Source organism: Pezoporus flaviventris, unplaced genomic scaffold, assembly GCF_033815535.1.
Source record: "Pezoporus flaviventris isolate CSIRO_AGI_PZ_B2104156 unplaced genomic scaffold, CSIRO_AGI_Pfla_v1 ptg000002l, whole genome shotgun sequence".
NCBI classification, from domain to species: domain Eukaryota; kingdom Metazoa; phylum Chordata; class Aves; order Psittaciformes; family Psittacidae; genus Pezoporus; species Pezoporus flaviventris.
Genome location: NW_026892550.1, coordinates 49,501,037 through 49,525,449, shown reverse-complemented (window position 1 = coordinate 49,525,449; position 24,413 = coordinate 49,501,037). Strand labels below are relative to the sequence as shown.

General features: G+C 39.2%; 1 protein-coding gene across 2 annotated transcripts in view; it reads left to right on the top strand.

The window, feature by feature from the left end:
• Positions 1 to 24,413, top strand: part of PPP3CA (protein phosphatase 3 catalytic subunit alpha) — a 194,846-nt gene that overhangs the window by 149,830 nt on the left and 20,603 nt on the right. For both annotated transcript variants that reach the window (XM_061477882.1, XM_061477873.1), the window contains exons 6-10: positions 768 to 907; positions 10,505 to 10,582; positions 12,410 to 12,504; positions 21,420 to 21,545; positions 24,327 to 24,401. In XM_061477882.1, coding sequence (XP_061333866.1) covers positions 768 to 907; positions 10,505 to 10,582; positions 12,410 to 12,504; positions 21,420 to 21,545; positions 24,327 to 24,401 — 514 coding nt within the window. The remainder of the gene's footprint in view (positions 1 to 767; positions 908 to 10,504; positions 10,583 to 12,409; positions 12,505 to 21,419; positions 21,546 to 24,326; positions 24,402 to 24,413) is intronic.

Genomic DNA, 24,413 nt, shown 5'->3' with positions numbered 1-24,413 from the left:
AGGAGGAGGTATATTAGGTGTGCTAATAAATCATTATGCTAATAAATCATTACTTTATCTTTCTGCTAAAGGGTAGGTTTTATATTCAGGAGTTTTTGCAGAGGAATACTGATTTTTAACATTTCACTGTTTTGCTCTGCTTTGTCTTATTTGCCGAATGTTTCTATATAATTTGAATTTTTTTATACAATAGTCAGACAAAAAGAGGGATTTTTAGCTGCTTAATTAGGGCTAAGGTTATAAGAGCACTGAGAATATCATGGGAAGATGCTGTAATGCAGAAATGTTGCCTTGGTATTTAAATAAAGATGGGAACTTAAATCAAGATGGGAACTTGCTTTATAATAACTATTGTATTTTTAACTTGAGGTGCCTCACTCACATAAATCAAGTGCCATAACGCTTAAAAAAAATCACAAAATACAGAAATACCATCTTCTCTCTTGTCCACTGAAATGCTTGTAAAAATGTGTAGAAAAAGAAAAAAAAACACGCAACTGCACTCAAAAATTCATTTAGAATGGGAAACCACTGTATTTCTTAGTTTTCAGTTATATCTGTTCCTCTTTGACAGTGTTAGCAAGGAATGTTTCACTTTTACTCAAAATCCACTGCTTTAAAACTCAGAGCAGCCTGAAGCTGAAAAACAGATTGCTTTGCGCCCTTGTTTGCCAGCCCACAGAATGAAAAACACTGACTTTGCTTCAGTGTTTCTGTGGTACATGGTTGAAAGAAGTTAGTATTTCTTTGTCTCCTATTTTTCTTAGTTAGATCGATTCAAGGAGCCACCTGCATATGGACCTATGTGTGACATCCTGTGGTCAGACCCGCTGGAGGACTTTGGAAACGAGAAGACTCAGGAACACTTTACTCACAACACAGTCAGGGGGTGCTCGTACTTCTACAGGTGAATATTAGTACATTGAATGGGTTTCTGTATATGGACTTGTCCTGGTTTTTCAGTATAAATGTTTTGCTTGAGGTTTGTAGTTCTGCTTAGATAATTGAGCCTTTTTTCCTGCGGACTTGCCTTGTTTTCAGGTAAATTCATGTTTCATTTATTCTGTATCTTGCTTTCACCCGTAACTGGGGAACCTTAAAATGACTTAATTTGATTCACCAAAGCCTGTGCGTTTTGCTTATTTCTGTTCTTGTAAGTTAGGGAATGAATGCGTCCCTTCAGAAATGTAGTTACCTGCCCCTTTTTTGTTTGAAAGTTAATTTCAAGTTAATTTAACTTAATTTTGAATGAAAAACGCAAGCGGTGGAAAAACACACTACCTGAGTTATTCTGCAGGGTATGTAAAAATTGTGATTTTTCCCAAAGCAGGTACTTTTTTTTGCCCTGTTTTAGCAAACTTTTGCTTATGTTTGGGAATGGTTCTTCCCAAGAAATTCAGGATTTCAACGGAATTGGTTAAACAGGACTGGCTAAGAGCCAAAATGCAGACAAATGCCTGTAACATTCTTTCAGAAACGCATATGGACTTAAATGTAAAGACATCAAGTTGTGATTCATGTGTGAAATAATTTCTTTTTATTGATTTTTTTTTTTTTTTTAGTAAAATAAATGAGAATATTCCTGAAAAAATAATAGTAATGGGGAGGATAGAAGGACATGTAAGCAAATCTCTTAATTTGTGACTATGTAAAGGAAGCTTGCTTCTGTTTCATTTCTGTTTAACGGTGATTGTCCTTTAAGCATGGGTGTGTGTCAAGAGTGGGAAGGCTGTCTCTCTCCTGTACTTTCAGTGAGTGCTGGGGGATGCCCTCTGACCTCTCTTTGACAATGCACCGGTAGACCAAACCAAGCAATGAATGGTTACCTTTTCCCGGTTCTGCCTGGGTGCTGGCTGCTGCCTTTTTCCATTTCCAGCAGTAGGCGGTTTGGTTTGTAGACCAAGTCCTGTGGACACCGGGCAGAAGACACCCCGTTGGGTGTGCTTAAGCTGGGGGATGAACCTCTCAAGCACTACTTCTATTGTCTCTTCATCATAGGACAGGCCTCTGTTACCTCATGACCAGCAGTGGTGATGAAGTTGTCCCCTCTTCTTGACAGTGTGGGGATTTGGGGGGATTTTGGCTTTTTCTTTTTTTTGTTAGAGTACTTAAGGACAACTTACAAAGATGCCAGAGTAACAAAACTGGACATTAAATAGCAAAATAAGCAATGTATGCAGGGAATCTTAATTTAAAAATTCATTTTTGTTGAGGAGAAACGTGAAGATGCTATTGGAATGTTAAGAGGCTGTTGAACCTTTGAAAGGTAGCAGTTCTGTTTTGGCCTGTGCTAGTGACATGCAAGTCCAAGTTTTTCCAACAAGCTCAGCAGAAGTGAGGAATCCACTCTTTTAGCTATCTTATAAAATCTCACCTTGAACATAGCGGATCTGTAGCTGTTCAGTAACATGTAGAAAGCAAATCAGTGGGTTCTACTAGTAACCTGGAGACAGAGCTGCTAGAATCAACCTCCTTTTGGTACCATTAGCAGGAAGGTAACAGATGGTTTGACTCTCAGAAATTAGTTTTCCTGTCCTTTTTTTGAGCTGTAATTGCTGCAGCGTGGGGATGGGCTGAGAACAAAGTGGTTTTGCACTTCAGCCTGGGCTGCTGGCATGTACCTTCTGTGGCAAGTCGCAATGCTCCTTCCGATCAATAATGTCTGGAAGGTGCTTGTTAAATGTGTTTGGTCTCATTACGAAGGAAGGTGTCAAACTGTTGCAAACAATTGATCTGTGCAGAAATGGACTTATGACTCTGAGGGCTAAAATCATTCCTCTTTCTCTCAGCAACACCATACACTGCAGCATGCCTGGGACTCCCAGGCACTGCAGGCAGTGAGCAGTGGTGGTTTCCCCTCATGAACCTCTCTTAGAAAACTGGGGGAAAAAAGCTGTGTGAACATGTCTTGTCGTTATATACAGAACTTATTATATACTGGAAAAACTTTCAGATTCCCCCCGTTCTGGCCTGCCCCCACCCTGAGTCTGTTTCTTTTAATTGCCATAAAATTTCCCTAAAATATGTGTTTTCTCTTGAAAATGTATCCAGTTTGTCCCCTGACTCTTGTTCAGAAAAACTGCATATTACAGGAAAACAGGAAATATTTGGAAGATACCTAATTGTTAGATTATGTATGAGGGATATGTAACTGCTAAATGATATGAGCAAATGACTAGCTTGGGGTCAACTTATCTGAGGTTATATAAAGGCAAATGTTACTCTTAAAAAAAGTGCTTAGTTGCTCTGGAAGGTGACTAATTGCTTACCTAATGGTAATCCCTGGCAAAAAAAAAGTATCCATCACTGTGCAATGTGTAATTTTGCTTGACTTTTCTTACTTCCAAGTTATTTCCTGAGAAAAGGAGCAAATTTTCCTAAAGAGCCAGCTCAGCTTGTAAATGAGGACTGAATTATGCAGTCATTCAAGGCAGTCCGTTGAGAGGACAGACTTTGTTTATTTTTCAGTGAATAAAGCTTCTAAAGTTTCTTCAGTCATTTCCAGAAAGGGAAGTTAAAAGATAGCAGTGGGGATTTTAAAGGAAGGTCAGGAAGATTTCAGGCACACACATGAACCAGGGAAATTATTTCTAGATGACAAAGATCTCTTAATCAATTGCAGGAAATAACTGTAATAAATAACTTTATCAGGCATGTTCATTATAATGTCAAGTTTGGACTGACTTTTTGCTGATTTAAAGTTATTTCCTGTAACAAAATCCTATGAGGAAGATAACAGTAACATGGCTTTCTAACTGTGTATATGCAACATTAACAGCACCTTCCAGCTCAGTAGCACATGAAATCTTCTCCATTCAGCCAAAATTCTTTTGTGAAGTGTTGGGCCATTTGTATGGCGTAAATACACATGCAAAAGTATGAAGACTGTGGCTTACAGTAGTCTGACAAGCTTCTTACTGCATTTCCCAGGTGATCGCTCACGTACAGCCTGTTGAATTTCAAAATGATAAAGTTTTTCTTTAAGAAGTTTCTTTTTGTGTAGGAGTTCGCAAAGCTGTTATGGCTAGCACTGTGAAATGTCAGATCTTGAAACCACAAGTCTGAACTGTCATTTAGAGATGTAAAGAATAGTGAGCATCATTTTCAAGGGTACTAAAGAGTCAACGCTTAATGCGTGCCTTTTGCACCTAGCAGCATGTTGCAGTGTGGATTGTCAAAATTTATGGATCCTTGCAAAAGCACAATGCCACAGTAAAAAGCACCTGTGAAATTTGAATAGTTCTTGGAAATTCAGTCAAGTTCTCTGTACCTTAAAGTACAACGAGCAATAGCGGTGAGATTTTATTTCCCCTTTCTGAAATTCAGGTTGTACGTTCTTCACAGGACATACATGTAACATTGCATGTGTGATGCAATTTCATGAAAAAGTAGAAATAATTGATGAAGTGCTAGTTGTCTAAATTGGGTTTTAATTATGAGTCAGGTGAGGCTTTTCTTTAATCCTTACCCAAAATAATGTCATATTCAGGGAATGGTATGAACAAGGAGGAGTTAATTTGTCCCTGAGTGATATTCCCCGCTGTCTTTCCCCCAGTATTTTCAGCTGATCCAGCCAGTAAAGAAATTTTCCTTTTTGTTTATCAGATTATCCATTTTTGCCTTAAACTTGTTTAGTGAATGTTTATTTGCACTTAGCTGGTTGTACTGATCTTGCCAATGACCCACACACTTATTTCATGAACTATTGGTACAGTCATTTCGGCATTTCTGTAATAAATGTATCTGACTTGGTAAGATACACTGCTACTTGTCATCTTGAGAATGGCTTCTTTCAGTGATCAGAAAGCTTGAAGAAGTCAGCTAGACTTGTTTTCTCTCTGAAATAATACTAATTTAATGGCAGACAGCCACTAAGCGGGTTTAGGCAATTGTTGAAATGTGGGGAAAAGCCTTTCTAATCCATACTGGGATGGGGAATGTCATCATTGCCATAAGATTTACTGGATAGATGAAGAATTAAAATGTTTTTTCATCACATTCACACAAGGTTGCTATGAGCACGCATGGTGTTTACCATAAAAATTGTGATTGGATCTATGCCCAGCTTGTTTCACTTCCTTCGTGTCAAAGCTTTGGTAAAGAACGTTGGAAGTTTGTTTGCACAACTGAGTTAATTAGTAGTGTCTTATCCTATGTAAGGTACATCAAAGGTTTCCTATCAGGGGTAGGCACATGTGCAAGCTTAATACTCACTTTCTGGGATAATTTATGTGTATAAGAATTGGTTAATTGCTAACTTTTAACAAGAGCATAAAAGTGCCGTGAGCCTGGCCAAAGTCAATTGATGACCTCAGAAATAGATTAGATACTCAGAAGTTCACTTCACGCATGGTGCTCCAGCCTCTTGGGTTTTGTTAGGGAGTTTAATATCAGCTTTTAAGGAATGGCGATCATGTTAAAGCTGTTTGACTGTTGTGACTACATTGTTACATTTTTCCAAAGCAACACAAAACCAAAGGCAGAAATAGTTAGCAGTGACAAGGGTGACCAGCATTGCAGGCTCCTCCAAGAACTTCATTTCCCAGCCTTTAACAGTATTGAAATGGTTCAGCCTTGCAGGTGCTCTGGGGTAGAATAATAACTTGGGGCTGCCAGCATATCATTTCAGTGGTTTACTTCATATGCACGCTAAGTTTGTAAATATGCAGGGATTAGAGGAATGTCTGCTAAAAGCTTTCGAAAACTGTAGCATGTTTCACCTCAGGGTGTGAGGCAGAGTTGTGTGTTTTCAGGAGCAGCATTTTAAACAGATTCTTTTGCTCACTTTTCCACTCTTCCTTCTCTCAGGCCAGAAGCTTTTTGCTGCCCTCACACTAAATGCCCAGCTCTATTGGTAGAATTCCTTGTGTGCTTCATCAGACCTGGGAACAGATCCAATTTTAAAAGAATGACTCTGCAAAGAAGATATGTATTTATTTGTTCTAATCTCATACAGTTCCCTACTCTGCTTCTCAGTGCATCTTTGCAGGCAGCATAGCTAAGGGCTAGAAAAAGCAGGTGGAAGGAGATGTGCTGGGAGCTGCCTAGGACAGCAGAGGAACAAAAGCATTTGCCTTTGGAGGCTGAACTGTGAGGCCAGTGGGCTTTGCTGAAAGCCTGGTTTTATACGTGCATGAATCTTAGAGAAGCCATTGGGCTAAATTTAGATGTCTACTTTTTAAAGAAATGTTTATGCCTCTGTTTTAATAGTACGATGAAGAATATGAAAAAAAATGGATTAATACATCCATTTTTTCCAGTTTTCATTGGAAGAGCAATTTGAAAACATCTGCCATTTTGATTCAAATTAGCAAAGTATTGCTTCTCTTCCAAAACTGCGTAGAAGTAATCAGTGATCATGCAAAAGAGACCTCAGCACAAGTAAACTATGCATGAGGCATTCTAATCAAAAAAGCATGCCGAAGCAGGGAATAATCACAGTCGCATACTCTATGGGGAATAACATCTCTCTAGCTTAGCAGTTGGGTATTTTGTTTTCTCTGTGAGTCAGTGCTCTGCTGTGATTCAGCATGACACATGAAGTACAGGCAGAAGGTTGGGTTGTTGTGGAAAAGCCTGTTGCATGGGCGGGGGGGTGTCTGTTTGTTTGTTTTCTCTCTTGGCCAACTGCTTTATTTCTGGCTCATCTGAATAACAGTCTGGGCTCTGCAAAGCAGGGCAAGGAGGAAAGCATTTCTGGAAGGGTAGTGCTCAGAAAAACTAGTAGGGAATTTGATTGAGATGATAATTTTCATTAGAAAGATTAGAAGAAACATTTCCAAGCAGAAGTCTTTTCTGTAAAAGCTTATTTCTGATAACTTTTGCCATAATCTTTGTTTTGTTGGCATTTTGCAGGACGTTCTGCTGTTTACCTGGAGAGCGTGCATTTTTGTGTTCAGGAATATCGTTTAATGTCAAACTTCAGTGGGGCAGGAACAAACTGTTGCTAAGAAAGCACTGGAAATAAAACCCCTGTATTTATTGGGGTAATAGCTTTAAACTGAAAACGAGTAGATTTGGAGTAGATACAAGGAAGAAGTTCTTTATTGTGAGGGCGGTGAGGCACTGGAACAGGCTGCCCAAAAAAACTGTGGCTCTCCCATCCCCGGCAGTGTTCAAGGTCATGTTGGAAAGGGCCTTGAGCAACCTGGTCTAGTGGAAAGTGTCCGGGCCTGTGGCACAGAGGTTGTGACTATATGTTATTTAAGGTGCCTTCCAACTCTGCCCATTCTATGATTCTGTTGTCATAACTGTATAGCATATGTGACATCTACATGCAGTGAAAACCTTGCTTCTCCCCAGCCCCCACTTCAACAAGTAGGTGAAGAAGAATGAGAGTTGCTTTGCCATTTTCAAAACAAAATATTCAGATAAACTGCTCATGGATTGTCATGGTCTGGGTAATAGGGGTGCTTACTCATTACAGATACCACGCTATTCACGTAGAAGAAAAGATGGCAGCCAGACTTTTCTTTTTTGTGTATTTGCATGGAGGACTATGTGACATCTCTGCCTTTCTAGATGTGAGCCCTATAGAATCAGCCCAGTTCTGCTAGTGGAGTTCTGTTTTCCACAGATTTATGAAGAATAAAGTAATTAAAGAATAACCTTCCCCCCCCCCCCCCCCCCCCTTTTTGTACTTCAAAGTGGAAAGAAGAATCTATCATGTCTATGTAGGAGCATTTTCTTTTACCGCTTCATTATATCTTCTTTAAAAGCAGTACTTAACACTGGATGAAAAGAATATTATGGGGGAAAATGTAATAGGCTAGACATTTTGAGCAGCTGCACTGATAATGAACATAATCAACTGTCTATCAGATTTTTCATTATAGACCCCAGTTTTCAGAATTTAATGTAAAAATTTCTAAACAAAATGTACCATAAGTCTGCATTTAGTCACAATTAATTATGAAAAGAAATGTATGCAAATTAGTTCTCAGTTGCCAGTGGGTTGAATGGCAGCTTGTCAGCAGTTGAGATCACTGCAGTTGCCAAAACGATACCCCACATAATTTGGGAATTGAAATTACTTTATCATGGCAATCTTTTTAGATAATTTCAAATACCAAACCTTCAACTGAGAATATATGCTAGATGGGTCAAGTCCAAAACCAGCAGTATACCATTCTACTGCGTTTGTAACCTCCAGCTGCAAATGACATTTTTGCTTCAAAATATGCAAGAAAGTTGGAAGCAAGAGTAGCATTTGTCTTGGATAAACTGAAGGAAGGTGATGCATTAGATTCTGCAAGGGGTTTTTTGTATGAATTTTCATCTCTTCAATGCATGAAGTTAGAAACTGATGGTGCTGTTAAGTGATTGCAAGTAGGCTCTGAAGGTGGTCCCTGAAATCAGGGCTGGCACAGCAGGTCTTTTGTACAGTGTTTAGTTGATGGGGTTTTGTTTGTTTTTTCTTTGTTGTTTTTGTTTGTTTGATTGATTGATTTTTTTCCTTTTTTTTTCTTTTTTTTCCTCCTTGGAGATTTGGAGACTCTAGAAGTTTGTGTTATTTACAGGCACACTGCAAGCCCATCATGCTGCAGAACCAGCATAGAACTGACCATAGAGATGCCTTTGTGTCTTTCCCAACACCTTGTATTTCCTTCTTTAAGCCCTTCCAGCTATTCTATTATTTGAACTATGGGAGAGCTGAATCGATAGTGGAAAATAAACATGGTGAAGGGATGTTATTGCAGAGTCTCTTTTGCTTTCTGTACAGCCATTGGGTGACATTTCAGAACTGCTATGTGAGGTTTACACCTTTTGCCACCAGTTTCGATTTTTTATTTTTTATTTTTTTAAACTTTTGAGCAACAGGTTTTTTTAATTGTTGCTCTCCAGCTTGCCCAGCAATGAGAAGAAGGAATTGAACATCTACGTGTCACATCCTGGGCCTCAAATCCAGGAAAATGTGTCCCGGTCTCAGGTCAGATATTGCTCTGGGGCAGGCTGCGCTCTGAAGGCAGCCAGTTCTCCACCCTTGCCAGCCTGCCTCTCTACCATGTTGGCCTCAGAGCTCGGGCACTTGGAGCCGGTCAGGCTCCTGGCAGACAGAGGGGCACAGAAAAGTAGCAGCTCTGACTCCTGTGCCTGGCCAGCTTGTCCTGCTGCTGATGTGCCGGCAACCTCTGGTACTGGAAGTAAATTCAGATAGTGACAGGAAGTGGTAATACTTGTTTCTCCCCAGGTTTAATGTTTTAAGTGCAACTCTATTAAGCTGCAAAGGATAAGGCAAAGCAAATTATATAGGACTGGCCCAAAGAGGGAAGAAAGGGAGTAACTCTAGATGTTGTCTGAATAAAGACTCCCACCCCTTCGATGTTTTTAAGGGTCTGGGAATGTTTTGCGAAACCTGTGAAGTATTTTTTTATTCTGGTGCCGCTTCACCTTTATCCTTTTCCATGCATGATCTTTGTTCTGTTTTTGCTCTTGCTATAGTCGGCTTTTGACAGGGGAAGCCAGGAAGTTTTGACTTTCTTGGGTTCTGTATTAAATTACTAATGATAGCAGAAGAGAGGTTTTGCTTCCTGACATGATAGATGGTCATTGTGGTTTTTATCCTTTAATACAGGCATGGAGAGTTATCAGTGGTTTAAATGCAAGAAGAAAACAGCATTACAGAAAAAAAACCTTACTTTTGAAAGCAACAAAATGGAGTAATTTTAAGTTCTGTAATGCTTAATTTTAAATAGCTTTTCTTGAAAACTTAATTTTTCACACTTATGCTGTCGAAACTGTTATGTTTTGTTTTTCTTGTATGTGATTTCCATATGTGTTCACTGTCTTAAACAGCAAAAATAGTTTTCACAGTGCTGAGGTTGTAAGAAAGGGCTCCTCCATTCGCCTTGAAAGCAACACTGTCCATGTGCAGTGAAAAATATGATAGAGATTCCTCTATCATCATTTTCACCTAGTGATTTTGTTTTCATACAGTAGAACACGTACTGGAAAGATGCGTTCAGTGAGCACATTTTCAGGGTTTCAGAAGTAATAAATTTACATTTCAGGTTGGGGAAAAGATAGCTCTTGCTTATCAAGGAGATCAAGTTTAGAAGATCAAAAGTCTCCAGTTTGGAGATTGAGTTGCCTTTCTTCTTTCTTTCTCCCTCTCTTTCCACACACCACCTTATTATATGGTGTTCATAAGCAGCCTGTGCATACGCCATTAGTGGGTAAGAAGTTTTCTGTTGCAAGAAACCCACTGTATCACGTTTTTCTGAGTACATCAAATCTTAAAGTATAATAAATTATTTCTGACAGGCAATAGGGTGATTTTTGCCATGTAATGAATTGCACCTCTCTAGTATTCCTCTTCATGCAGGAATGGGGTAGAATTGAAGAAGGTGCTGCTGCTAGTATTGTCTCCATTGAAATCTGCCTGCAGAACAGGGTCTGATTTCATGAATGATGCATGTTGGACAAAACGTTTTTTGAAAGCTAGAGCTAAATGTGGTGCTTCTGATAATGCCATATAACAGGTGCTATTATTTTCTTTGAACAGTTACCCTGCTGTATGTGAATTTCTACAGCACAATAACTTGTTATCTATTCTCCGAGCTCATGAAGCCCAGGATGCTGGGTAAGTATGTGTGGAGAGGGGGCATTAATAATGTATAATGGCTTAGTGTTCTCAAACAGAGCAAGGAAAGAAAGAACAACTGAGTGAGAATAAACTGGAAAGCTTAAAATTAAGTTGCAACAGCCCTCACTTTTTAGTAATACTATAAAAACATACACTGGCATTAGAACATATGTTATTATTACTGGGTTATGGGACTTAAATGAATCCTCATATGTGCCATTTACTTGGCCTCAGTGATTTTTAAGTGACATAAAATGACCACAAGACTGTCAAATTGATGCCAAACTTGGGAAGGAAAAGGATTCAGCTCAGAAAAAGAAGTTTTACGAACGTGCCTGAGACTTCTAACAGACTGATTGCCTCAGTGCCTGGGAAGTGATTTGGCTTATGAAAGCCAGAAGTGTCAGCTTTTAAGTCTTTCATGCCTACATGAAACTTATGGTCCTACTGGTTTTATGCTTAACCAAGAAAATTCACTTCTGCTGCTCTGTAGTCCAAACAGATTTTATGCAGAAGTATCAGTGATGAATTTTATGTATGCAAAAACAGTCCAGGTTGAGCACCAGGGAGTGCTGATGGTTCCCTCATGGAACTATTGCCTGTGTAGATAGCATTTTTTATGCTGATATAAAAACTTAAAATATTATCTATTAATTGAAATGTACTGTGCTTGTGAGATATTAATGAAGGATTGGTATCTGAATAAATAGCTTTGCATATCCTGCAGAAATTATTAATGTGTTTATTTGGAGGTAGAAACTTACCCAACCTGAATAGTAATAAAAGATAAAGGGACAAGATGGTAGGAATGAGGTCAGTAGTTGCTATGCATATAAAAAGCTATTCTGAATGTTTGAATTGTCACATACTTAAAAACGTCAATGCAATTAAAAGCAAGCTATTACTCTGCCAGAAATAACTGACATGAAATTCCCAAGGGTAATGAAATTTCATTATTATTGTATTGCTTTCCAATAAAGGGTGAAAAAGAAAATTTTGTAGAAAGGATTGCATTGAAACTATACAATGGTTGCTGTGCAACTATTGTACATGTCTGCCAGATTCCTCTGTTTCTTGTAGCTGAAGACTGAAGAGCAGCATTTGGTGTTACTTACGTCTTAGTAAGACAAATACTGTTTGGTTTGTTTGCTTCCAATTGCTGCAGCTTTAATGCTGGATTGATTATCTGTTGGTCCAATAAACCTTTTATTTTTCATAAGGCAGCAAGGTTAAGTAATGAAGACATGCAAGCGTTAGTAAACTGGCTGATAGACTGGATGAGGTTAGACACAGCACTGAAAATATTGGATCCCCTGTTTCTCCTCTCCTTCCCATACTTTCCATCTCCCCTGGCCTTGCCATCACTTACCTGCCCAGAGAAGGCAGGGAGCTGGAGTGTCATGGAGGACAAGCACTTCTCCTCTTGAAGCAGAACTGTGCACCTCCAAGGCATGTGCTGGTGCTTGCCTTCACCCACAGTCCCACAGAGGGAAAGTATTGGAATGTCCTGGGGTGCACACACATAGAGGCTGCCTGGCTCCAGGGACAAGCACTGAGGGAACTCATAACAAAACCCATTACTAAGTGTCAGACAGAGACACAGGTTTCAAGCATGGTGTGAATACATGCCTATCCCAAATAGATATAACAAATAAGCCTGCAGAAAGTATTTTTTCCACTTTAAAAATCACACATGCATGTTTTTCTTGGCATTTGTTAACAGCCACTGCAGTAATGTACTAGGGGGTTTTGCTCTAAATTTCATCAGTGACAAATATACATACAAACACTGGGCAATAATTAGTATCTTCTCTTTCCTTTCAGGTATCGTATGTACAGGAAAAGCCAAACAACAGGCTTCCCTTCACTAATCACAATTTTTTCAGCACCAAACTATCTAGATGTATACAATAACAAAGGTAAGAATTTCATTCCTATTAATACACAGTAGACTGAAGTACTCTTTACTCAAATATATTACAATGGTTTTCTTTTTCACTCCTTTATCAGTTCATTCTCATTTTCTTCGTTTGTTAGTTCATGCCCATTCCATTTATTACATAATGCAAATCTAATTAAATTTATTACAGGCAGATGTATGCTTCTGAACATAACTATAGGTTGTAATATGCCTTAGGATATTTCTGTACTTCAACTGCAAGTTATTAAGTAAGTGTTACACAGGAAGCAAAACTGCAAACAGCTCTATTAAATGAGAGAAGCATATTAAGAAATGCTCTAGGTGAGATGTTCAGAGCCCAGTGTTCCTTTAAAATTATTTGTCCCTTTGCTCCTTTCCGGTAAAATTAATGGAGTTTGCATATGCAAAGCCTGTAGCCAGCTAACACTTTGGCAGATTGTCAATGGATAAAGAAAGGGGATAGATATTGTCCAAGTTCCTTTATGTTTTGGGTTTTTAATCACTGGAAAACTATTATGTAGGAAATTAAATATCATTAGAAAAAAAAGAAGAAAAAGGTTACAGTACAAATAAGCAGTCACTGGTCACTCTATGAGGTCTCCACTGAACACAAGTGTTTGCAGCTTCCCTGAATGTATTAGTTCATTGCATTCTCTGAAATCTCCTCTGACGAACTGGAAACAAAGTCATGTTTCTAAAAATAAAGTATTCTAATAAACCTGTCCTGCTGTATCTTGCAATGAGCAGTACTGTTTGCTTCACTTGTAGTCCCAGTAAAGCTAAAGTTATTTGTGTTCCTCTGTGAGCAAAACAAAACAGTTTTTTTCTCAATGATGCTCTTGCAAGTAGCTCCATTGCAAAGAAATCAATGTTCTTCAGAAGAGACATTTTTGGATGCTTACCTGCAAAGGAAGTAAGCCATTTTAATTTTTTTCTTACACCTGCAAAACAAAGCTTCTTCAGGCATCATTTTATATTATAAATCTTGTGATCTAAAAGCTGTTATGCCATGAACTATATGCAAGAGAAGGAAACACTTCACTGTTAGATAATGGTGTCTGTACACGCTGGTGTTCTCAATATGCGTGTTAACTTGTGTAAAAAATTAATAAAAGCATTCTGCAAAATACATGCAAGCAGAGCTGTCAGTAGCTACGTTTGTAAAAGTGAATAATACAGGGGCTCTGCCAGCAACCCAAGAAGCGCAGGATGAAACAAGGAATATGTTAATTTTCTTGGCATCATGGTTGCTGTTGGTGGAAAAGTGTGTTTAGTTGCTGGGCTGGCTGCTTTGGGTAGAAAGCAGACCAATGTCAGGTCTGTACAAGTGAGGTGTCAGAAAGTGTTCACCTTTTGTTTATTAATGCATGGAGGCAGTTCTGTACACAGGAAGGCTAAGGGTGAGCAATAGGGGTTTTTTGTCATGAAGGCAAACGTTAAAATTTAAAACAGTGATTTATAATATTCAAAATCTTGTTCCAGGATGCTCCAGTGTAGCAGGCAGGTCTTAAAACAGTTGAAAAGCCTTTTCTGGCGAAAGGCTGTTGGCCAACTTGAGAGGTGCTGGTTATCTCTGGTCAGAGCTGAAGTTTGGGTGCATTGGTGGTGATTACCTGCTCTGAGTGAGCTCAGCAAGTCAGCAGCAGTGCAAGATCAGTACCGGTGTGACACTTTTTAAGGTGTGAATTGTTGTAAATTTAGAGGCTGCAGCTTTGATTTCCATTGTGTTTAACTGCTTCTTTTTCCTCTCATTAGAAGTTTTGATGCATTATTTCACGTGACTGATTGCACTGGCTCTTTGCATTTAAAGTACATCATGCATAGTTTTTCAAGCTGCATTGCTCATCCATTTTCTCCTGAATAGCAGTTGGGTGCTAGCTTCCTTCGTCATGAAAGAAAAGCACCATCATCCTCAATCAGTCCAAAACCTGGCTTCTTGTTGGCTTCTTTGATTTGCAGCAGATGAATTAAATAATTACAGAGCGCTCCTGACTGACTGGTTTCAGGAGGCAAAGGAAGGTTTTTTCCTCCAGAGGTGTTATAGGACTGTTGCTGTAGCTGACTCATCATGCACTGGTGCAGAACCTGACTGATTTTTACAGATCCTTTTGGGGTTTGGTTGCTGTCACTCCTTGGAAAGGGAGTTCCCCTCTTCCTAGTAAGTGCCTTCCTTTCTAGTGTGCATTCTTAGTGTGCTTGTGGTTGTTACTTAGCTAATAAAGTCATTCTAAATAAATTCCCGAGAGGCTCCAGCTACCACTGACATGAATTTTTAAATTCTAAATTTAAATCATTTTGTATGAAGTGTTATTTAAGATAATTTTTTTTTTTTAAGAAGCTGCAAGGAGCTAGGAATGCTCATTTTCTTCCCCAGGTTGATAGTTCTCGTACCCATTAAAGCAGATGTACTCTCTTGTACTTCTTCAAAGCACTTCAGAAGAAGTGGGCTTGGTTGCCAACTTTATCCAAGGGCTTATTCAATCCCTGCTGGAGAGCAGCCACTGGGATCAGATATGTCCTCAGAGAGCAGTAGGGAGGCAACATTTGCAGAGCAAAAGGAAGTTCGGCAGGAGTAGCTTGAAGGTAAGCTACCCAAACAAGACCATATTCAGCATATCTGCTGTTAGTAATGCTGCTGTGGATCCTCTGCATGGACTGTCTCACAGTACCGACCCAGCATGGGAATCTCTTGGCTTTGCACTAGCCCACTGTGGCACCAAAGGGAGTGTTCTGTATCCTTTGGTTACTGGTCGTTGCCTCGTGAAGGCTGCATGTGTAATTTATCTGTCATGTGGCTGCTGGTCGTGCTGCAACGCCAGCCCACACACATGCACAACCATGGGTGCCAAAGTTAGGTTTTTCAATTAGGAGGCTCCTGTCAGGGGTTCCCTGTGTGGTTAGTGGAGACAGAGGGAGACACTTTCAGGGGGTGATTCAGAGACTTGGCAACTGCCTAGATATGGGGAGTCTAGAGTCCCTTCCCTTTCCAAGACTATCTTTCTTCATTATTGTTATTAATGCATTTCATGTTCATTATAATGGAGAGCATTGGCAAAGCAGAGGAATTTGTACATATGGTTTTTGGCAGCTTCTGAGCTTCTGTTCAGTGTCTTCATAGTTTTCCCAAACTTTTCTGTTCTCATTTAGATTATTAAGAGGCATAAAGAAAAAGATACTTTAAGATTATTATTAAAACTTGTTACAAGAAATACCGGTGCATTGATCATTTTCTAAGACTACCCCTTCTGGAGAGGATCAAAACTCCTCATGCAAGAAGATAAATGGTATTTGGATTGTGGTAGTTACTTGTGGATTCAGGGCCTCAGAGGAAGGCTGTACTGATCAAGAAACGCTGAGAAGGTTGTTAAGTACAGGTTTACTACTGAGTTCAAGGGTGCCCATCACCAGGAGAAATTCCATAGAGCAACACAGTAAGAGGGTGCCAAAAATGACTGCATTGTATGATCTGCTGGCCTTGTAGTGTGTCTGAACTTTGATTACGGCATTTAATGTTGCTTGATGCCCTACTTGAGGCTTGCTGTAATGCTGTTAAAAAATGAAGGTGAAAGATTTTACAGAAGTTCTACAGAGGCAGACAATTTTGTTTGTAAATCTTTGGCTATACTTCATATTTTAGCGTCTGGCTGTCACTTCAGTAGGTGCATGCTTTTTGGCTGAGTGAACAATTTTAACTAGCTGTCTAAAGACAGACAATTCTCTTTTGAACACTTTTAAAAGGTTAGGTTTCATAGGGGTGAGATAACCACCAGAGAATCCAAAGCTATTGGAAAAAAAAACAATGTGGTGTTTCTTCCAGCACGCTGCCATGTACATGTGGTGTTGCTGAAAGGAAAAGCAGATGATGAGGGAAAGAATCAAAGACAGCAAGCAGGGGAGTTTGGGATACTAGAAAAATCAGAACCAGCTGTACATCGGTACGCTTATTAACGTATCAGATAAGTGATGTATCAGTGAAACGTGTATAAAGTATCAGCATGTGGTATACCATAGGTACACATTAAGAAATGTACCTGATCCAAATGGATCTAACAGGAAAATTATATCTGAAAAGGCAGAGTAATCTACCTGGAAGACAAGGATGATCTTCAAGAAATAATAGTACTTTGGGAGGAAAAAAAGCAGAGTAACCTTCTGTTTGCCCTATCAGTTTTCTTTAATACTTTTTCTCTGCTGTTGTGATGAGGCCTTGTCACAGAAACAAAAGCTTTTCAAGAGGAGCTGTCAGAGTATCTAGGCCATCTCATTGCCAGCACAGAGGAGTTTATGCCAGGAGTGATTTTTTTGCAGCCTGTTGAAAAAATCTTGAACGCTATTGTGCTGTTTCTTTGGAAGATGCAATTGCACCTGTAAAATAGAAGTCTTCAGCATTCTGGAAGGGAAGATTTTCCCAGCTGCGATTGGCCCTGCTCCTGTACAGGATTATTTAGATTATTACCTTGTATAGTAAATATTTTTTTCTTTTGAGAATGTTTAAACTCCTAAAGCATTTTACTAACCCTTATCCCTGCCCTGTCTTGGGCAGAAAATGCTGTGGTTACTTAGCAACTCTGCTGGAGGAGAAGGCGCTGTTCCCAGTTGCACAGTTAATGCTGAAGTTAATTTGGCATTAAATCAGAAATCGAAATTCTTTCTTAGGCATGAAGAATTTGAGAGACCTTTTGCTGTGTTCATGTTCAAAATGCAGGATGAGTTTTCTGGGAAAAAAATGCAAGAAAATTTTGTTTCCTAATATTATTTTGAGGTTGTTTATCTAAAAAGATGTAATTCATTCTAGGGTAGTATTTCTACCATGTGCTTTTCCATCGGGGGGAGGGGAAGTTATCAATTAATTTATATTGGAAAATGATTGGCAGATCTCAAAGCAGGATATGTGTTTCTGAACTATTGGTTCAGAATATCGCTTAATGATGTTCACATTGCTTAAGGGCTTAATCCACCTCCCAGCATATAGGCTTTTAAAGCACCATTTGAGATGCCAGCGAGTTCCGAGACATCCATTCGGATCTGATAGCTATGGCGCAGGAGATGGGGGCCATCCCAGCTCATCTTTAACTGAGGGAGACCAAGGAGGTACCCCACGGGTCTCAGATGGCACGTTTGTGTTTATATTTGAAGGTTAGAAGAGCCGTCTTCATTTCTAGCTGTAGGAAGGAGGTTCACTACCTGCACATTTTTCACCACTCATATTTCCAGCCTTCGGTACCTATGTTAAATGCTTAAAGCTACACAGTCTTTGCTTGCTGCATTAGTCTTTTATTGCACTCTGATGTGATTTCAGTGTTCAGTATCTCAGTTTACTAGCATTGGAAAGAAATATAATGTCATTTGGGATATCTGCACATCTTCACTTTACAAAACACTATCCTCTAAAACTCATTTACAACAGCAGGAACTGAAATAAGGTTAAAATGTGTGTGGCTGTTAAGAATAATAAAATAAGATCCTTGTTCTGGTTGGTGATTATACATGATAAAACTTGGCTGGTGGCATGGTCTGCTAGTATCTGAGTATACATTTGGACAGAAAAATATAGAAGTTGCAGCCTAGAATAATAAGCAAATGTTGGAGAGAGTCATTGGCTTCCTCATTTATCGGTTTCATAACCAAAGAAACCTGTCCCGCTTTCTTTTGTCTCTTCCATTAGTGACTGTGTGGCCTGTAGTCATATAACCTTCAAAAGGTTCCTGTTCTTTCAGGGTGGCTGGGGTATCCTATAGCTACTTAGACGTCAAGTTAATGTGCATTAAGAAATGAAGCAGAGGTGAAACCTCCAAACCTTCTCTGAGCCAACAGAGAAAAAAAAAGAGCTATGACCCAAAGAAAGCAAGGGGCTGGAAAAGCTCAGGGAGGCTCCTGCTGTTATCAAAGAATATCTTCTAGGTGAAGTTTTCTTCTTCTAACTACTAAGCAGTAGTGAGAACTGCACAATCGTAACAAGAGCCAGTTTGTTTAATGTAAATATCATCTTCATTCAGCTAATAAAATATCATTCACCTAATAAAAATACTGCATACATTCTGATTGTAAATAAAAGATTTTTAAATGAAAAACTCAAAAAAGTATTTGTGATACTTATAACTACCATATTTTATTTTATTATTTCAAGACTGGGGTTGTTTTAAAAGACTTCCATCTCTGTTATTACCCTGCTCTACTGTATAGTGTTATTTTATTTCAAGTAGCTTTTGAAGTCATTTGTGGGGGAGCTGTACAGGCCATTTACAGAGGACAATAGTTTTTAAAATGCTGTTATGAGAACTTGGTTTTGTAAGATAATCAGATATATAAATTAATAAGATGGTATGAAGATTTTGGTTTTCACAGTAATCTCCAAATAAGTTCTTACTTAAAACAAACAAACTCCAAACCCACCTAAAGCCATTTATCTTTAATTTGACGTTTTTCTACTGTTCTGCTTATGATTCAGGCTTTTTTAAGGCCAGCTTTAAACATTCAGTGTAAAAATGATTTATTCAGCTTTCACAGAATTTAGTAATACACTTAATGGATAAATTGAAGAAACAGTGGGAAGGGGAACTACCTCAAGCTCACTATGATGACGAATTTGAAGGTTTAGTCCTTCTAAATGAATATTCACAACCATTAAGTAGTCCTTTTTGTGTGGTTTTGACTCATTTTTGCTCTATAGCCACAAACTATTTTTATTATGCAATTGGGTCCCTGTAGTGGAAGGAGAATGAATTTCAATCTGCCATGTATAATTTCAGCCAGAAAGTGATGGAGATATTAAGATCAACACTAGTTTTCTCATTTTTGCTAATAGCAGTATTAGGTCATTTATATTTTACTGAGCAGAAGAATGTCTGCCAACTGTCATACTAGGATGGGCAAAAGTCAAATGCAGTTTATTTAAATGGAGGGTGTCTGGCTGGCAAGAGTCCACGTAAATGTTAGTGAGCCATTTTCTGTGTCTATCAGTGAGCAGGCTTCAGAAACTCCCAGGTCACTCTGGACTCTGTCATTGGTCACAAAAAGGAAGACATTTAGCAGCCTGCTAAATTTTTGTGGGAAGAAACAGTTTAATGCATCAAAACAGTTTTTTATCTGACTGACACACACGTTAGTCAATGGGAGGAGATGAATAATCAGGGAAATTGTTCTTCACCCTTCAGCCAGTGTTGCGATACGCTGCATTTCCTACAGTGCTATGCCGTGTAGTCATGCAACTTCATTGCTGGCTGTTAAGTTATAACCAGCTACTGGAACTGTGTTATAAGTCTTGCTGGTTTTTGTTGGTCATCTCAAAACTATTTTTTTCTCTAAAAGCAAAGAAATATAAGCTCTTCTGTTTCATATATAACTCTGTTCACGTCCAGAAGCACATGTATTCTTTGCCTGTGAAACTTAGAAATCATTGCATTTCAAGAAATAGATTCTGTAAATCAAAATATGCCCCAATTAGATTAGAGGTACTGTTACCAGGTTGAGTAACTGCAGTATGAAGGTATTACATTGTGTGTGTCTTTGCAAGAAGACAGAAAGAGAAAAAAAAAGAAAATACTAAAAAAAGAAGGAAGGGATGAGATTTGTTTTTACCGTTTCCCAAGCTGAGGCATTTAGGCCGTAAAGTGAACAATGAACATCCAGCATTGGATGATTTTTATTGAAAGACCATATTATTGAAAGCTCTCCCTCAATACATTCTTTTAAAGGCAGCTAATAGATCTGTGACACAAACAGCTGCTGAACCCGTGTCCATTGTCTGTTCTCCAGGTATTCTCAAAGAATGGCCTGAGGTTTGGGTAATCTGCAGCACCCTAGTAACCACTTACTGCTATGAGAATTTTCAAAAGTCCATGGAAGTCTAGATTTGGTGCTGAATATAGTGTTAGGGCAAACTTTATACTTTGGAAAATGAGGTTGGGTAAGGGCAATCGTCTAGGCATTTGTAGAGTTCATTTTATTTCACCTGCCACATTTTCAACATTACTTTGCTCCTTCCTAACCAAAGCAGTATTGTCCCTTTCTCTTCTGACTGCATTCACAGTTATACCCAAGCCACATTCAGCCTTTCCTTCTTCCATCCGACTTTTGACTGCACTGGGCCTGGGTACAATGGTCTCTTCTGTTTCTTACTGAAATGCTTTGTAATACTTTGATTTACTTTGTTCTGTTAATATTGCAAAAATAGGTTAATCAGATCCTGTTTCAGATACGAATCTTAAGTCCATTATCACAAGTTAACACTGAACTTGGCGTAGTGCTTTAAAAATGTAATCTGTCTTTTGTGTGTGTGTGTGTGTGTGTGTGTTGACAAGAATGGTACAAATTTCAAATGGTGCAAGACAAATAGTATTCATTTGAGCTGTAGGGAGCACAGTGTCGTGTACCCAGAATTTGAATACTGGGAGAACAAAGTATCATCTAGTATAATACTATGTATCAAGTATAATACTATGGATATATCAAGTATAATAATATGGATAAAATATGTTGAAAATGTTCATTGGAAAAGCAGCATTCAAGCTCTTTAGTGATGAATGCTCTTCTGTGTTATGTCCAGAGTATGGTTGTGAGGAGCTCAGATAACTGTGAAATGGGTGGTTGTGGGTGCTCTGCCTCATTCTCTGCTGGTAGCAGATGCTAGAGCCTATATTCGTCACTACTCAGAGTTATTAATTCACTTACCAGCCCATCTTAGGGCCAAGGAAAGCTGACGACACCACTTTCAGATTGAAAATGGCTTGCAACTTCTTAAAGGCTGTAGGCTGTATCCTATTATAACCAGCAGCCAAGTGCTGCCACTGGGTGAAGTGGTTCAAAGGTGGTGAACAGCTCTGCCGGCTGCGCACACTGTGAGTGTTACTGGCCTGGCAGCTGGGCACACACGTGTGGCTAATGTCTCTCTTGTTTCTCTTTTCTCCCACCTAGCTGCAGTATTGAAATATGAGAACAATGTTATGAATATCAGACAGTTCAACTGCTCCCCTCATCCATACTGGCTTCCAAACTTCATGGATGTGTTTACCTGGTCCTTGCCATTTGTGGGTGAGAAAGGTACGTAAATTGGCTCTTTAGAAACTTCAGAATGGTTTCTAAATCACTGTGCATGTGGCCTCTTTTATTTGAAATGGCAAGAATAATTTGAAGACAGATAACTTGCTTTCAAGGACAAATTTGAAGAAACAGGCCTCAGAGGGACAAGCAATTACTAATGGTTAATCACACTTCTCAGATGTTTTTATAATTTCCACTCTTTCCAGGTAACGATGCCATTATGTCTCTGCTGTAAAAGCAGATTTTATTGCAGACAAGAGGTGCATTCGCTGAATAAAATTCTTTTCAGTTCTTCCTTTATAAGCTGTTAGACATTCTATTGGATATTGCTTCCTGCTCAAGCTGCAACACAACAGACTTCACTACTTCAGGGTTACATCCTTACCCAGCATTCATTTCTGAGAAGGTGATGATGGATTCCTTTTTCATCAGCAAACACAGAGCTGGTGATAGAATCATAGAATAGTTACGGTTGGAAAGGACCTTAAGATCGTCTAGTTCCAGCACCCCTGCTATTGGCAGGGACACCTCACACCAAACCATGTCACCCAAGACTCCATCCAGCCTGGCCTTGAACACTGCCAAGGATGGAGCATTCACAGCTGCCCTGGGCAACCCATTCCAGTGCCTCACCACCCTAACAGGAAAGAACTTCTTCCTTATATCCAATCTAAACTTCCCTGTTTAAGTTTTAATCCGTTACCCCTTGTCCTATCACTACAGTCCCTAATGAAGAGTCACTCCCCAGCATCCTTGTAGGCCCTTGTATGCCAGACCCAGTCTGGTTAACTGCTCTGGAGTGATGGCAGGAGGAATGAAAGCCTGTTCCTCAGCCCCTTCTCTACTCAGGGCATATGGTGGCTCATTGCTGGCAAGAAGACTCTGAAGAACATAAGTGGTGTTTTATTGAAACAAGATGCTCTTGATGTTGCCTGAAGACAACTTGATGCTGTGAATGTCAAGCATACAAAAGGCATGAAAACACTTTGGTCTAACATATTAAATGGGTACATAATGCAAACTGTTTAAATCCCAAGTCATTTTATTCAGGGCCTGAGATGAAGCTTGCTTTGATCCATCCATTACAATATATTGCTGCAACAGCTATTATTGCTGGAAAACTGTAATAAACTCTTAAAAGCTGCTTGGAATAGCAGTTCTCTCTTAATAGGCAACTGGAAACTACAGCCAGCTGTGGCTCTTACCTGCAGTCATTGACCGGCTTGGTTTTCAGCTACTCTTATGTATGAGGAAAGCCGCGAGAAGCCTGAGGTCTCTCTGAACAAAGCTGATAGACAATGAAATAGGGATTAACAAAGAATAGACAGCTGTTTCCACTAATGGAGACATTACATAATCCACAATGACGTGTGCTGCGGATTCTTGTGAAGCAGATAAAACGCTTGCATTTTCTTCAGCTGTGAACTCAGCCAGGCCATTTTTAGAATGGGCCTGTTCTCCATACATGCTGAAGTCCTGTAAGATCCTTTTGTAAGGCCAGTTTTTCAGATGTTTATATTAGTGGCCTCTTCGGGTGAGGTTGCAGGATGCACAGCCAGATTTGTTGAGGTTCTGAGACCATGGACACTCCTCCTTCTTTTTTGTTGTGTTGTTTTCTTTTTGTCTGTGTGTGTTTGTGTTTGATCCTTCATGTCTTCCCAATGGTCGCTCTTACCAATTGCTTGGAAATTTTAGAGCCCCCTGGAAGTGAAATCAGCATTTTCCTTTTCTCCACAAAACAAAACTCATGGGTATAAGAGATGTTCTACACAGCTTTTTGTTTCCTTTTTTTTTTTTATAGATTTTTTTTCCTTCAAAGGCCAACCAAGGTAGGAAGCTGTTGGTTTCACTGGTGGTTGTTAATGTGGAAAGTCTTTCCACTAATCCTGTCAAAGGAAATATTAAATCCTGCACTAATGTAGGGAAAATATAGCTTTGTCCCCACCCTTCTAATATTCCAAGCCATCATAGTTGTCACAGAAGAGGATCTTAATAACTACTTGATTAAAAAATTTAAAGTTTCAACTTGTGTAGCTAGTGCAAGACTAGACATGCCTGGTAACCATTTTAATGATGCTTTCTACATGTAGATGTAGTGGAGTTCATTTCAATCTGCTAATGATTTCACATTTTACCTCATAACTTCGGCTTTTTTGATCTCTTACATTTCCTTGGTTGTGATTTTTTGTGGGTGGTGGGTTTTCTCGGATTTTTGGCTGTTCTTACTCTGTGTGCTTTCTGGTTAGTATCTCCCTGCTGCCTTTCCAGGAGGAGCTGGGGCCAGATTAGGGGTTAGCCTGAGGCTGACTCTTCCATGTGCAAAGTGCAAAGTAAACAAGCTGAATATATTCTGTATTCACCAATAATGTTTATATTGAATACAGAATAGTTCCAGCTGGAAGGAACTTTAAACAATCATCTAGTCTGTTTGCCCTGATTTCAAGGGACACTGCCTCTTTGGTGAAATTGTATTGAGGAGGAGAAAACAAAAGTTACCCAGTTTATCGACCACTGCAGAAAGAGAGGTTTTTAAACACACCTTTTTATAAGGTCTATTTGTTGTGGTGTCTTTGGAACAATTGTTATGGAAAACTGTACTTTTTTAATTACAGAAGACACTTCAATCTTACATTACTACATGAATAAAACAAGGCCATGTTGTTTAAAAAGTGGGTGCTGTTTTTGTCCTGAATCTTCATTGACACTACTACAGCTAGAGTTTTCTCTCTGACACACCAGGGAAGCTTAATATCAACATTTTGCATTTTTGTTCTATTTTAGTGACAGAGATGCTGGTAAATGTGTTGAATATCTGCTCAGATGATGAACTCGGGACAGAGGAAGATGGTTTTGATGGTAAGAGCCTCC